Here is a 14,268-nt window from a genome sequence, read left to right on the forward strand (position 1 = left end):
GCAGGCAGATTTTGGAAAAATGCAGATGTAACAGGGTTGTTGTTATGGGTGACTTCAACTTTCCCAATATTGACAGGAACCTCCTTAGTGCAGATGGTTTGGGTGGAGCTGTGTTTGTCAGGTGTGTTCAGGAGGGTTTCCTTACTCAGTATGCATACAGGCCAATGAGGGGAGGGGTCATTTTGGATTTGGTGCTCGGCAATGAGCCAGGACAGGTGTCAGATCACGCGATGGGAGAACACTTTGGTGACAGTGACCATAACTGCCTCACATTTACCATACAGGTAAAAACAATGACTGCAGATGCTGGAAATCAGATTCTGGATCAGTGGTGCTGGAAGAGCACAGCAGTTCAGGCAGCATCCAAAGTGCAGTGAAATCTGCAGCCTGAACTGCTGTGCTCTTCCAGCACCACTGATCCAGAATCATATTTACCATAGCCATGGAGAGGGAAAGGAGCTGTTACCATAGGAAGATACCTGATTGGAGAAAAGGAAATTATGACGCTATCAGGCAGGAGTTGGGAAGTATAGATTGGGAGCAATCGTTCCACAGGAAGAGCACAACAGACATGTGCAGACTGTTTAAGGTGCAGCTGTTGTGAGTGATGCATGAATTTGTTCCTCTTAGATAAGCAAAAAGGAGTAAGATTAAGGAGCCTTGGATGACGAGATTCTCGTCAAAAGAAACAAGGCAGCTTACGTAAGAGGGAGGAAGCAAGGGTCTAGCACAGCTTTAGAGGATTACAGGCTTGCTAGAAACGAGCTCAGAAATGGACTGAGGAGAGCCAGGATGGGGCATGAAAAAAGCTTCGCGGGAAGGATTAGGGATAACCCTAATTTTACTTATACGTGAGGAATAAGAGAATGATCAGGGAGAAGGTAGGGCCGATCAGGGATAGCGGAGGGAACTCGTGCATGGAGTCTGAGCAGTTGGGGAAGCCCTAAATAAGTTTTTTGCTTCGGTTTTCACTATGGAAAGGGACCTTGTTGTGAATGAGAACTTTGAGGAGCTGGGAAATAGACTTGAACAGATCAAGATTGATGAAGTTGATGTGCTGGAAATTTTGGAAAACATTAAGATTGATAAGTCCCCTGGACATAGGTTGCTCCGGGAAGCGAGAAAGGAGGGTGAAGATTTTGCTTCCTCACTCTCCACGGGAGTCATACCAAGGATTGGAGGGAGGGGAATGTTGTTCCTCTTTTCAAGAAGGGAATAGGGAAATCTCTGGCAATTACAGACCAATTAGTCTTACTTCTGTGATCAGCAAGGTTTGAGAAAGAATTATCAGGGATAGGATTTATGACTATTTGGAAAACCATAGCGTGATTAAAGGCCCTCAGCATGGCTTTGTGAGGGGAAGGTCATGCCTCACAAATCTATTGAGTTCTTTGAGGAGGTGATGAGACAGGTCGATGAATGTTGAGCAGTGGATATGGTATATGTGGACTTCAGCAATACATTTGATAAAATTCCCCACTGTAGGCTCATTCATAAAGTCAGGAGGTATGGGATGCAGGGAGATTTGGCTAGCTGGATTCAGAATTGGTTGGCTGACAGAAGGCAGAGAGTAGTTGTAGATGGAAAGTATTCTGCCTACAGGTCAGTGGTGAGTGGTGACCTGCAGGGCTCTGTTCTTGGGCCTCTGCTCTTTGTAGTTTTTATAAATGATATAGAATAAGGAGGTTGAGGGATGGGTTAGTAAATTTGCTGATGACGCAAAGATTGGAGATACCATTGGTAGTATTGAGGGCTATTGCATGCTGCACCGCGATATTGACAGGATGCAGAGCTGGGTTGAGAAATGGCAGATGGAGTTCAACCTAGATAAATGCAAAGTGATGCATTTTGGAAGGTCGAACTTGAATGCTGAATATAGGACTAAAGACAGGATTCTTGGCAGAATGGAAGTAGCTTGGTGTGCAAGTGCACAGATCCCTCAAAGTTGCCACTCAAGTGGATAGGGTTGTTAAGAAAGCATGTGGTGTTTTGGCTTTCATTAACAGGAGGATCAAGTTTAAGTGCTGTGAGGTTTTGATGCAGCGCTACAAGACCCTGGTGAGACCACACTTGGAATATTGTATCCAGTTCTGGTCGCCTTACTATAGGAAAGATTCGGGGGCTTTAGAGAGGGTGCAAAGAAGGTTTGCCAGGATGCTGCCTGGACTGGAGGTCTTGTCTTACGAAGAGAGGCTGACTAAGCTCGGACTCTTCTTTCTGGAGAGAAGGAGAAAGAGAGGTGACCTGATCGAGGTGTACAAGGTATTGAGAGGCACGGATAGAGTCTATAGTCAGAGACTTTTCCCCAGGGTAGGACTGACTGCCATCTCAGGTCATGGTTTTAAGGTGTCAGGAGGAAGGTATAAAGGAGACATCAGAGGTAGGTTCTTTATCGCAGAGAGTTGTGAACGCATGGAATGCGTTGCCAGCAGTGGTGCTGGAAGCAGAGTTATGAGGAACATTTAAGCAACTGCAGGACATGCACATAGTCAGCAGTGAATTGAGGGGAGTGTAGGTTAGTTTATTTTGTTTTAGATTAGGATTAATCCTCGGCCCAACATCTTGAGCTGAAGGGCCTGTTCTGTGCTGTTTTTTTATGTTCTAAGTTTTTATAAAGAACACGCTTTGAAAATCACTTCAAATTCCACAAAGAATAAGCTATTACATAGACAGGCTTACTTTGGATGTGTTTGGGATTTTGATTTACTTATTTGTGTTTGTAATTTTTTTGTTGATCGTGTTGAGTTTATCCATTCCTTGGTCTCAAGGGTTAATACTCAAACAGTAAACAGTCAGCCTCTATTAGTAGTGGTGTAGGAGATCACAAGTCAAGAAATTATTCTGCACAAAATGTTGACTAAAAAGATAATCTCACCAACAGCTTAGACTCAGCAGATTTTCTAGATCCTTATCCAGGACACAACCTCTTCTTAGACTCACCACCATGACAACAGATGGTAGCAGCGAGTGACTGACCCAGCAGTAGGAGAAAGACAGTAGATAAAAGCACCAAAGACAAAGCCCAATAGTAACAAAACAGAGCAGTGCAGAGAACAAAGCAAGTGACTGGAAAGCAGTCATAAGCACAGTGACTGTGAGTATGGGACAGTGCAGGAAGTAATTCTAGCAAAGACAAGCCACAGAACAAATTTTACTGCTGCCCGAATCTTTCGAGCACTTGGAAGTACCAAAACAAAGATGTGGCAAAACTGGCACAAACAGTTCACTAAGTATAGGAATCCTTCAAGGTTAGCAGGTAAACCAAACAAAGATCAGATCAGAACCTTTCTCTCTGCAATCGGCAGCATTCAAAACAGAAAAATGTTTTAGCGAGGTAAGGGATAAACAAAGAAACTGTCACATTTGAGGATGTTATTTCAGCTTTCAACAAACATGTCTTCAAAGGCTGAAATATCACGGCAGAAAGGGTGAAATTTAACAAACCCTTTAAGAACAACCAGGTGAGAGCATCCATTCTTTTAACGAATGATTTGGATCGATTAACAGATAATTGCGAATGTGAAACCCTGATTAGATTGTGGTCAGAGTATTGGAAGAGATTTTATTATATTTTTCTATAAAAGGGAGATTAGACACTAGCTAACATCATGCAATTAGCAAGGCAGAGGTGAAAAAAAAAAGAGTCCTGCACTTTCTTTGAGACATCAGGGAGGCTTCATGGAGAAAACCAATTGAGGCAGTGTAGTTGGTATGTCATGGAAGTGACAATGCAGCTAAACGAAGGTCAAAAAAGCACAATGAGAAAGTGATAGCTGCCTATTATGCAGTGTTCTTGCTGTGTTAAAAAAAGCTGCACTGACATGAAAACTGCCCTGATAAAAATGGGAGTGACGTTCCCACCGGAAGACAGGATATTTTAAAACTGTTTGCCATAGTAAAAAACTCAAAACCAAAAAGACAAATTTACCAGTTCATGAAGCTTTCAAGAGATTGACAACCCTAAACGCAATGAAATAAAAGGATCCAAGTGAAATTACTGGACTGCTTAAATCAAACTAAACAGCAACAAAACAATTTTTAAGTTAGTCAGTGCAGCAGCTGTTTCAGTCACAGAAAATTGGCTAAAAAAGAACTTCAGCTTTGAACTGTTCGATTCCAAGGACCAAGAAAGATTCAACTCAAAATTAAAGATCAGTTAACTGTAACACTGCAACATACAGGAAACTAAATCACAGAACCCCTAAATGTGAATCAAAATCAGTTGTTTGTTACTAAGCTGCAAAGCTTGTAACAATCTGGGACTTATTAATAACATTAACAAATTGGGAAGACGCAAAGGATTCAGAGTGAATTTCACAAAATTGTTCGGAAAATCAGAATTAGCTTACCATATTACATTGAGATTGGATACTAAAGCTATGCACTTATTCACTCCAAGGAAAGTTGCACATCCACTTTTAAAGAATGTGAAGCATGATATTGAGGCAATGTTATATCAGGGAATTAATTCACCAGCAACAAAGTCAACAAAGTGATTCTGTCATTTGGTTTGATTTTAAGGTGTCAGTGCCAAAACCAAACAGGACCCTTGTCCTGATATTACACAATTAAACAAAATAGCAGAGAGAAAAATGAAACTTTAAAGAGTACAGAGATCCTCATCTTCTTCCGCGAGGACCAAAAACAAGGTCTGAGAGATTTGCAAAACTACCAAAACATTTATCTCTATGAACCAGGGATGAAGATAAACAGCTTTCTTTTTGGGGGGTAGAATAGGAAACATAATTAAAGTATAAAGTCAGAGACTTAGCAGAGATGTACAGTAGTGTGAGAGATCACATGACAGCATACTTTGAAGGGAAATGATTCTGTACGGTGCCCAGTGCTATGTTAAGTAGTGTAAATAGTTAACAGATTGTTAAATGACAAAGGTAATCGCTACAAATAGCTTAGATGCAGCAGTCGCTCTCGATCTTTATCCAACATTCAGCCTCTTCTAAAACTCACCACTATAACAACACTCAGCAGGTTGTTTATTTTGATGCATATAATGTAAAAACCCTTCTAATATTTTAAATTGTTTCATATGAAGATTGTCAAAGAAACAGATTTATAATAAAAAATATCATTTCTCAATTGATAGTGCACACAAATATTTCAAACATCATAATTTTCTTTAAAAAGTCAAAGTTAGTTTTGATATTATTTTCTGCATCTTAATGCTAATGCTTTCATCATTTCATAGCACACCGTGTACAGTGAAAGCCAGGTCTAAAGATTTTGTAATGACTATTGTTACCACACTGAGACAGTCAGTTGAATCAAATCAGCCGTCCTATCTCTGTCTTTACAACACAGTAAAATTAGAATACTCAGTGACCTTCAAAATTGAACCCAATGGTGCATAGCCAGACTTTTTGAATAAGCAGTACCAGACATTGTGAATCATTGATAGAAGGCACCTGATTTGTAGCTTAAACAAAAGACTTAACAATTTATTAACAATACAGTAAGTTTAGCAGAGCAAAGTTAGACAGCAAGGTAATCTAATCAATATCTAAGATTTAATCCCAATCCCCTTTAATTCTAGTCCCCACCTTCACACAAAGATAGATAGACAAACAAACAGAGTTAAAAGAAAAATCAAAAGGAAAAAATAAATAAGAAATAACTGGCCGGTTCACTTAGCATTCTCCACAATCTATAACGTCACTGACATATGGGATTACAGCTTGGTTTATGCTGACACTGAATTTGCAGATAGCTTCCAGCAGTTTCTGAGGAATATTTATTTAATTCTTATAACTGAGATGCCATTCTCCATCAAGTTGATGATGACGGGACATCAGGGAACCATCCAACCTCTATGCTGTAATTTTTGTATTTCAATCTTTCTGACCTAAACAAAGCTCACAAACCAAGTCAAACCCTGACCTTTATCTGCCAGATTGACCATCTCTCCATGAGGTCACGGTTAACATTCAACATCCACCATCTGACTGAGCATAGGGTCTCTTTGGATTTGCAGTATATATGGACATTTTTAACAAAAATCTAGCTGCAATTAATTTTCCGGCCTGATCTCTAAAACAAATAACAGATATTGTTTTTGAAAACACAAGGTGCTGTGCACAGTCAAAAGGTCATGTTCAGCTCTCAGCTCACAGTTCACAGCTCCAAACCAAACAATAAAAAGAGAAAAGTAGGCTAACGAAAAATCAGCAAGGGTTTTAACAATTATGCAAAAGTATAAAATGAATTGACTCTGGATTTTCCAGCCGTGCAATGTCTGAGCTATGGTGACTCTCACCACCAATCATCTCTCTCTAATAATAGACCAGCCTCTGGTTCCAATGGGACTATGTCAAAATCTGATTGAAGATTTGTAGCTCGGGTATCCGTTGTTGTGGTTCTGTTCGCCGAGCTGGAAGTTTTTGCTGCAAACGTTTCGTTCCCTGGCTAGGGAACATCATCAGTGCGGTGGGAGCCTCGTGTGAAGCGCTGCTTTGATGTTTCTTCCGGTATTTATATTGGTTTGTTCTTGCCGCTTCCGGGTGTCAGTTTCAGCTGCAGTGATTTGTATCTGGGGTCCAGGTCGGTGTGTCTGTTGATGGATGTTCTTGCCGTTTCCGGGTGTCAGTTTCAGTTGTAGTGGTTTGTATATGGTGTCCAGGTCAATGTGTCTATTGATGGAGTTTGGGGATGAATGCCATGCTTCTAGGAATTCTCTGGCTGTTCTCTGTCTGGCTTGTCCTATGATAGTGGTGTTTTCCCAGTCAAATTCATGTTGCTGGTTGTCTGAGTGTATGGCTACTAGAGATAGCTGGTCGTGTCGTTTTGTGGCTAGCTGATGTTCTTGGATGCGGATTGTTAGCTGTCTTCCTGTTTGTCCTATATAGTGTTTTGTGCAGTCCTTGCATGGTATTTTGTAAACTACGTTAGTTTGGCTCATGCTGGGTATTGGGTCCTTTGTTCTAGTGAGTTGTTGTCTGAGCGTGGATGTTGGCTTGTGTGCTGTTATGATTCCTAAGGGTCGCAGTAGTCTGGCTGTCAGTTCTGAGACACTCCTGACGTATGGTAGAGTGGCTAGTCCTTTTGGTTGTGGCATGTCCTCGTTCCGTGGTCTATCTCTTAGGCATCTGGTGATAAAGTTGCGTGGGTATCCGTTTTTGGCGAATACCTTGTATAGATGTTCCTCTTCCTCTTTTCGCAGTTCCGGTGTACTGCAGTGTGTTGTGGCCCTTTTGAATAGTGTCCTGATGCAGCTTCGTTTGTGTGTGTTGGGGTGGTTACTTTCATAGTTTAAGACTTGGTCTGTGTGTGTTGGTTTCCTGTGTATCCTTGTGGTGAATTCTCCGTTGGGTGTTCTCTCTACTAACACGTCTAGGAATGGGAGTTGGCTATCCTTTTCTTCTTCTCGTGTGAATCGGATTCCTGTGAGTGTGGCATTGATGATTCTGTGTGTTTTTTCTATATCCGTGTTTTTGATGATTACAAAGGTGTCATCAACATATCTGATCCAGAGTTTGTCAGGGACTATGTCAACTTTGCTTTATAATGTAAAAAAGCATTTGAGGACAACCCACAGTATTATTCTTTTACAGTAGTCATTATCCAATCATGCCTAGATGTGGTTCTGTCAGTCTGCTAATAACACACACAGATCTAACATTAAATGTGAATGAGTGGTGTGAGTGAGCCAAATAATTGTCACTTTTCCTCAGGTTAAATCCAAGTCACAAAAAACAAAACTTAAAATTTCCCATAACTGTCAACTAAATATATTCCAAACATATTGTGGATAGCTTTACTCAATATCACCATATTTATATTAACATAAAGCAGCAAATTACAAAACACACAGTAGGATTTTTATTTTAATAACAATTGTATGCATACCATAAACTTTTCTATTTTATCTGCAAAATTAAACAATACTACGAACTGATTATACGAGAAAATGATACAGTTTTTCAATGGTCTTGATTTAAGGACAAGTAAACATCAGAGGTAAAATTACAGTTTTTCTAACCACCACAGAAGAGATATAACAGCATGTAATAACATCACCTTTACAACAATGTCATTATTTCATTCATTGAAATGAACTGTATCTTACCACATCTTTTCTACGATAACTCATAGATCACTTCCCTTCGATGAAAAGGGAGAGGAAGAAGAAAAAGTCATTACACCTCTCCAGACCCATTTATAGTCTGTTCTGATTTACACAATAGCTCTGTTTCCATGCGATCTCGTTTTATAAGAAATCGAATAATAGCAGCACTATTTAAACCAATGGGGCCGGAATTGCGTTATAGCCAATGCAGTAAGGAAAGTTTGCACTCTACAAATAATGGTATAAATTCTTCAATTGTTTTATAGCCAATTTAATTTGAAAAGAATGTGTATTATATTTAGACCCACGTGCGGGGCCAAATCAAACGACTACTTCTCCCTTTAGTCTGGGCAATAAGTTTGCTTGCTCTTACAATCTCTTGAATCCTATCAGCTTACTTTTAATCTCCAGAATCACATTCTTAAATGATATTCAAACAAACTTTGGGCCACTAAATTTTTTATTTTAAATTGCAACCAGATTTTGCATTATTATACTGTCCGTGCCTCTAGGTCAGGACACTCCGGTTCAAATTCCACCTGCTCCAGATGTGTCTAATAACATCCACAAACAGGCTGATTAAAAATACCTGTAATTTTGCACAGAGACATTACTTGGCCAATCGCACCTGTACCAGTTCTCTGACAGAGTTTTGTCTCTTTTCTCCTCCCCTGCTCCATAGCATTTAAAGCTTTTTCATTCCAAAAGACATGGATAAGTATTGAAATGGTTGGCTACTGTAGATTCTTTATGGATAGAGCTTTCTATCATAAAACACTTCAAATAAATTATCTTAAACTCGTCTATCATTCTTTTAACTTATATTTAGTTTTATAACTTAAGAATCTATGTAACACGTTGCAGTCTGAGGCATTCAAATGTTCTAACTTATTGACTTAGTTTGGAGGTGCCGGTGTTGGACTAGGGAGTCAAAATTAAAAATCACATTACACCAGGCTATGGTCCAATAGGTTCATTTGGAAGTACAAACTTTTGGAGCACCACTCCTTTGTCAGGTAACTAATGGAGCAGGATCAAATGACACAGAATTTATAGCAAAAGATCACTTCAGACAACTGACGCAAAATATTGAACATATCTAGATTGCTGTTAAATCTTTCATCTTTTAGATTGGTTGTAGGTTTTGATTCATTAATATGTCAATTCCAGAACTTCAATCCATGTGATATTTTATAAATTCCTACTTTGTAAATAGAACCAGTCTGATTCATACAGATTGGAAGACATACAGATTTTAACCTCACACCTTTAATGCTTGTCTGAGCTGAGAAGTCACTTTTTAAAAAAATAAAATCTTAAGTTTTCTCAGGATTGTGCCTTGAAAAAAGTTCTGGGATTTACATATTAATGAAAAACCTGTGGGTGGTGATGTTCCCATCACCATGTATCTGCTGCCCTACTCCCTTCAAATGACACGGCTTTGTAAGGTACTATCTACAGAACCTTGGTGAATTTCTGCAGTGTACCTTGTACATGGTACACACTGTTATTAAATTGTGTATAGGCTTTGGAGGGAGCAAATGTTGCTGGATATGGTGCCAATCAGCATAAGTTGCTCTCTTCTGGCTTCTTGATTGTTGTTGAATCTGCATTCATCCAGGCAAGTCGATGTATTCTATTACAGTCCTGACCTCCTGAGTAGTGTCTTATGGATGGTGGACAGGATGGGGGATGTGTGTTATTTTTTGGGTGGTGGGGTGGAGGTTAGGAGTTACTCACTGCATGATTTCTAATCTCTGACTTGCTCTTGTAGCCTCAGTACTTATATAGCTCGCCCAGTTCAGTTTCTGATCAATGATAACCTCCAGGATATTAGTACCCTTCTCTGTACTTTTATCCATGACATCATCCTGGTCAATCATGCTATCTACAAATATCTCTTTTTCACTTTGGGGAACAGTGGATAAAATGATTTCTGGTCTGGTTATTAGCCCTTTGAGTCATGTCATGAACATTCCTTCTGTGGCCAATAAGTCCTGCTTGGGAATTGCACTCAATTTACACTGTAAACTCTGCCACCAATCAATCAGTACCTTCTCCACTGTGGCCCATGCTTTCTTAGCTTGGTGCTTTTTTCACTTCAGCCAATTATTAAATTCCCTTTAACTAAATCTTTACTTCACCTTAAGTTATAAAGAGATTGTTTTTCATATACCTTGTCAGTCCATGTATATTACAAATGTATCATTTCTTCTACTGAGTACAATGGCCACAAATCTTTACCATATTTAAAATGAAGTCTCATCAATGCTTTGCAGGATGAATTTATATCTGATTGCTTATACAACTTCAAATTCAATTTGCCTTTGCATTGCTACTGTATATTTCAGAAGCTTTTAAGAAATATGCTAGAATATAAGAATTATTGTACCTTAATATTTAACTATATTTAAAGTGAAAGCATTCTGGAAATTGTAGTCTACAGTGCACTTCTAATTATAAGATGCATATTACAGTGAGCTAGCAATCCTCTTTCAAAGCTACCAATAATCTTCATTCTCTCAGACTGCTTTGATGGTTAGTAAACAAAACTCTACAGAAATCCTGGGAGACATCAGCAGACGCTGCCACAGTGTCTAATCAGATAGCCATTTGCATAAAGTATCAAGTGTAATTTAAAATGTGTTGCTGTAGATGTGAAAAGGGAATAATAGATCTATATTGGTATGTTTGAAATGAAGGCTGTTATCAAAAACACATTCCTTTGGGACTGTAACTCATCACCACTGTACTCTCATAAAGTCTAGTTTATGCCTCAGAAGACCAAACTACATTGATATTCTCACACGATTGATGAAACACTCTAGGAAAGAAACCCACTGCAGCCTCCAAAACATTAAGATTTTTTTACTATATTACTTGTGGGTACACATAAGTTATTTGAACATTTATTTAACCTTGACCAAATTAAATTGCAATGGTTCAATTTAAGAAAGTACTTTATCAGCCACTCAGACAATTAGTATCACTGTGTAGGGAATCAGAGTTGAAACCTTTTTGGAAATTGCAATTCAAAGGACATTATACTTCATAGTTACCTCAACTCCAGGCATCAAGTTTACTGCTTGAGTTAATGTTGCATTTTCAGAATGAGGTTAGAGGCCTAGAAATTTCTTCTGAAAAGATAAGTTGTTCAGTAACAGTTGGATAGCTAAATGCACCACGAGGTATGGCAGGAATATTCCTCATTCAAACAATGGTTCTGGCTGAGATAGCTCATTTGAACTTGGACAACATCGTCAGCATTGCAGCATCTGTGGGTTTGAGGAAAGGGGCGAAGTAATCAGCCATGGTTTAAGTAATCTTACAAACTTCAAGAAATATTGCTCTGGGCAGCATCTGTCTTTTAGGTTGTGATGGGTGCCATTAGAGATCTAAAATTGTGTCAGATGCATGCATGCACATTTCAATTGCAAAACATACCAGTTGTCACTCTGGTGATGGTATTCATATGTTTGTAATTTTAAAAAAATATTATTTATTCATGGATGAGTCTAGGCCCACACTCATTACCCATCTCCAATTGATTTTGAGAAGATGGTGAGGAGTTGTCTTCCTGAACCACTGCAGTCCATGGAGGATAGATACACCCATACAGCTGTTTGAAAGGCAGTGAAGGAACGATATAGTTCCAAGACAGGATAGTTTCTGGCTTGGAGGAGCATACAGGTGGTTTTTTTGTCCTTTATGATAATTGAGATCATGAGCTTGGAAGGTGCTAGCCAAAAAGCCTTTGTAAGTCGTCGAACTTTTTTGTAAGTTGCATTCCATCACACTCCCTCCCTGTACTGGCCAATGGTAATCTTGAGGTTATTTAGAGTGGAGGAATCTGTAATAGTAATGCCAATGTATGTCGATAGTTGGATTATCATTTCTTGAAGATCGTCATTTTCTGACACTTTTATAACACAGTGGCTAGCACAGCGTCAGGGACCCAGGTTTGATTCCACCCTTGAATGATTCTGTGTGTGGAGATTGCACATTCTCTCTGTGTCTGCTAGGGTTTCCGCTGGGTCCTCCAGTGTTCTCCCACAGTCCAAAGATGTGCAGATTAGATGGATTAGCCAGGCTAAATTGCCTATAGTGTCTAGGGATGTGCAGGCTAGGTGGATTAGCCACAGGAAATAAAGGGTTACAGGGATACGATGGGGGGATGAGGGGGGATCTGGGTGGAATGCTCTTCGGAGGGTCGGTGTGGACTTGATGGGCCGAATGGCTGCTTCCACACTGGAGGGATTTTATGACCTTTTCAGCTCAGCCTGCATGTTATTCGGGTCTTGTTGAATTTGGACATGGCTATGTCTGTATCAGGAGTTGCGGCTAATTTGTACATTGTGCAATCCTCAGCAAACATTTAAAACTCTAATCTCATGATGGAGGGTAGGTCATTGATGAAGCATCTGACCATCGCTGTGACTAGGACACTTGTGGTGCAGTGGTAGTGTCCCTACCTCTAGGCCAGGAAACATGGGTTCCTTCATGTCTGCACATAGGTAGCTTTATTGATGTCTGAACTTCTTATACAGCAGCTATTGGGTCTAAACCATGATCAAATCTAGTCTAACATTTGGGGCCTAGCATTTATTTTAGGTAAATATAGTAAAGATTGGACTAATCATGTCAATGCAATTCCTAACCTAGAAATGCCCCTCCTGCAAGGTACCTTGCACATCTGCTGAGTGTTAAGAGTATTTTCATTTTATTCTAGGCCGTACAGCTGAAAGATCACGAATTCAAACCTATCGATCATCTGAGGTCTTACTTCATAAATCTTAATGCTAATTTTTAATAGCTGAATATTACCAGAGCATGAATACATTACCAAAAATATTAACATCAATTGGAACTAAGTCAGAATCTGAACTTGGGTAAAATGTCATATACAAATCGGAAATTTTGTGTAAATGCACAAGTCAGCAGAAATCTTTTAACCCTAAGAACTACAGTAAAAACTTAAAAAGCCTATCAGCTCAGAAGCAGAACTGAAGTGTGCAATTCATATGCTTCCACCTTTCTCTCTTTTCTTTATTTGAATCTCTCCCCAATGCCTCCAACCTCCTTTCCTTATCAGTTATGAAGGCAGAATATTCTGGCTTATGCACTTAAAGAGACACACTAATCTGTTTTGTAAAGACATAAGAAAGTACAAGGTCACTAAGGGCCACCTGGTCAAAATGAAAAATATTTCTATTGGTCAGTAATTGTCATGTCACTCTGTAATTGTTAATTATATATAAATATATGTGTATTATAAAACTAAGTCTAAAGTTGCCATTTTGTGTGTGTTGTGCCTAGAATTAATTTTTTTGTTTAAAAAAAAACTATATGAACTTCTACAATTTTAATGACTCTTGCTGCATGTAAAACGGCTGTTGTTATATACTGAATGTAACATCGAAAATTGAGCAGGATTAGGCCAGTCAGCCCCTCAAGCCTGCTCCACCATTCAGTACGATCACAGGTGATCAATTTCATACCCTGTTCTTGCTTTTACTCCATACTCTTTGATTCTTTTAACCCTAAGAACAATATTAAATTCTTTCTTCAAAATATTCAACCCTTTGACTTCAACCAATATCTGTGGTAGAGAATTCTATAGGTTCACCAATCTTTGAGTAAAGAAATGTTTCTCCATTTCAATCCTAAATGGGCTACCCTATATCCTGAGACTATGCCCCCTGCTTCTGGACTCCCCAGTTATCAGGAACATCTTTCTGCATTTATCACTTCCAGTCCTATTAGGATGTTTACAGTTTTTACGAGATTCCTCTCTCATTCTGCTAAACTACAATGAGTATCGTCCTAACTGATTTAGTCTTTGTTCATACATCAGTCCTGCCATCCCAGGCATCAGTCCTGTAAGACTTTGCTGCACTCCCTCCACACCTGAAATTCCTTTCCAGTTGAGGAGATTGAAACAGAATACTCCAGACATGGTTTCACCAAGGCCCTGCACAATGACAGTGAGACATCACTGCTCCTGTATTTGAATCCTCTCGCTATGGAAACCACCACAGCATTTGCTTTCTTCACTGCCTGCTGCACTTGCATACTTCCAGCATTTAGTGTAAAGACACCCAGGTCTTGTTGAACCTCACCTATCGCAGTCAGGTAACAATCTGCCTTTCTGTCTGTGCTACCAAAGTGAATAACTTCACATTGACCCA

General features: G+C 39.3%; 1 protein-coding gene across 4 annotated transcripts in view; it reads right to left on the reverse strand.

Moving 5' to 3' along the window:
• triqk (triple QxxK/R motif containing) overlaps window positions 1-14,268 on the reverse strand; it is a 93,587-nt gene that overhangs the window by 51,173 nt on the left and 28,146 nt on the right. Inside the window, exon 2 of one of the 4 annotated variants that reach the window (XM_060823655.1) lies at window positions 11,140-11,355. The exons of the other annotated variants lie outside the window; for them this stretch is intronic. Coding sequence (XP_060679638.1) covers window positions 11,140-11,154 — 15 coding nt within the window. The 5' untranslated portion in view covers window positions 11,155-11,355. The remainder of the gene's footprint in view (window positions 1-11,139; window positions 11,356-14,268) is intronic. 4 annotated transcript variants of the gene reach the window in all.

The sequence above is a fragment of the Hemiscyllium ocellatum genome, chromosome 4, assembly GCF_020745735.1.
Source record: "Hemiscyllium ocellatum isolate sHemOce1 chromosome 4, sHemOce1.pat.X.cur, whole genome shotgun sequence".
Lineage (NCBI taxonomy): Eukaryota > Metazoa > Chordata > Chondrichthyes > Orectolobiformes > Hemiscylliidae > Hemiscyllium > Hemiscyllium ocellatum.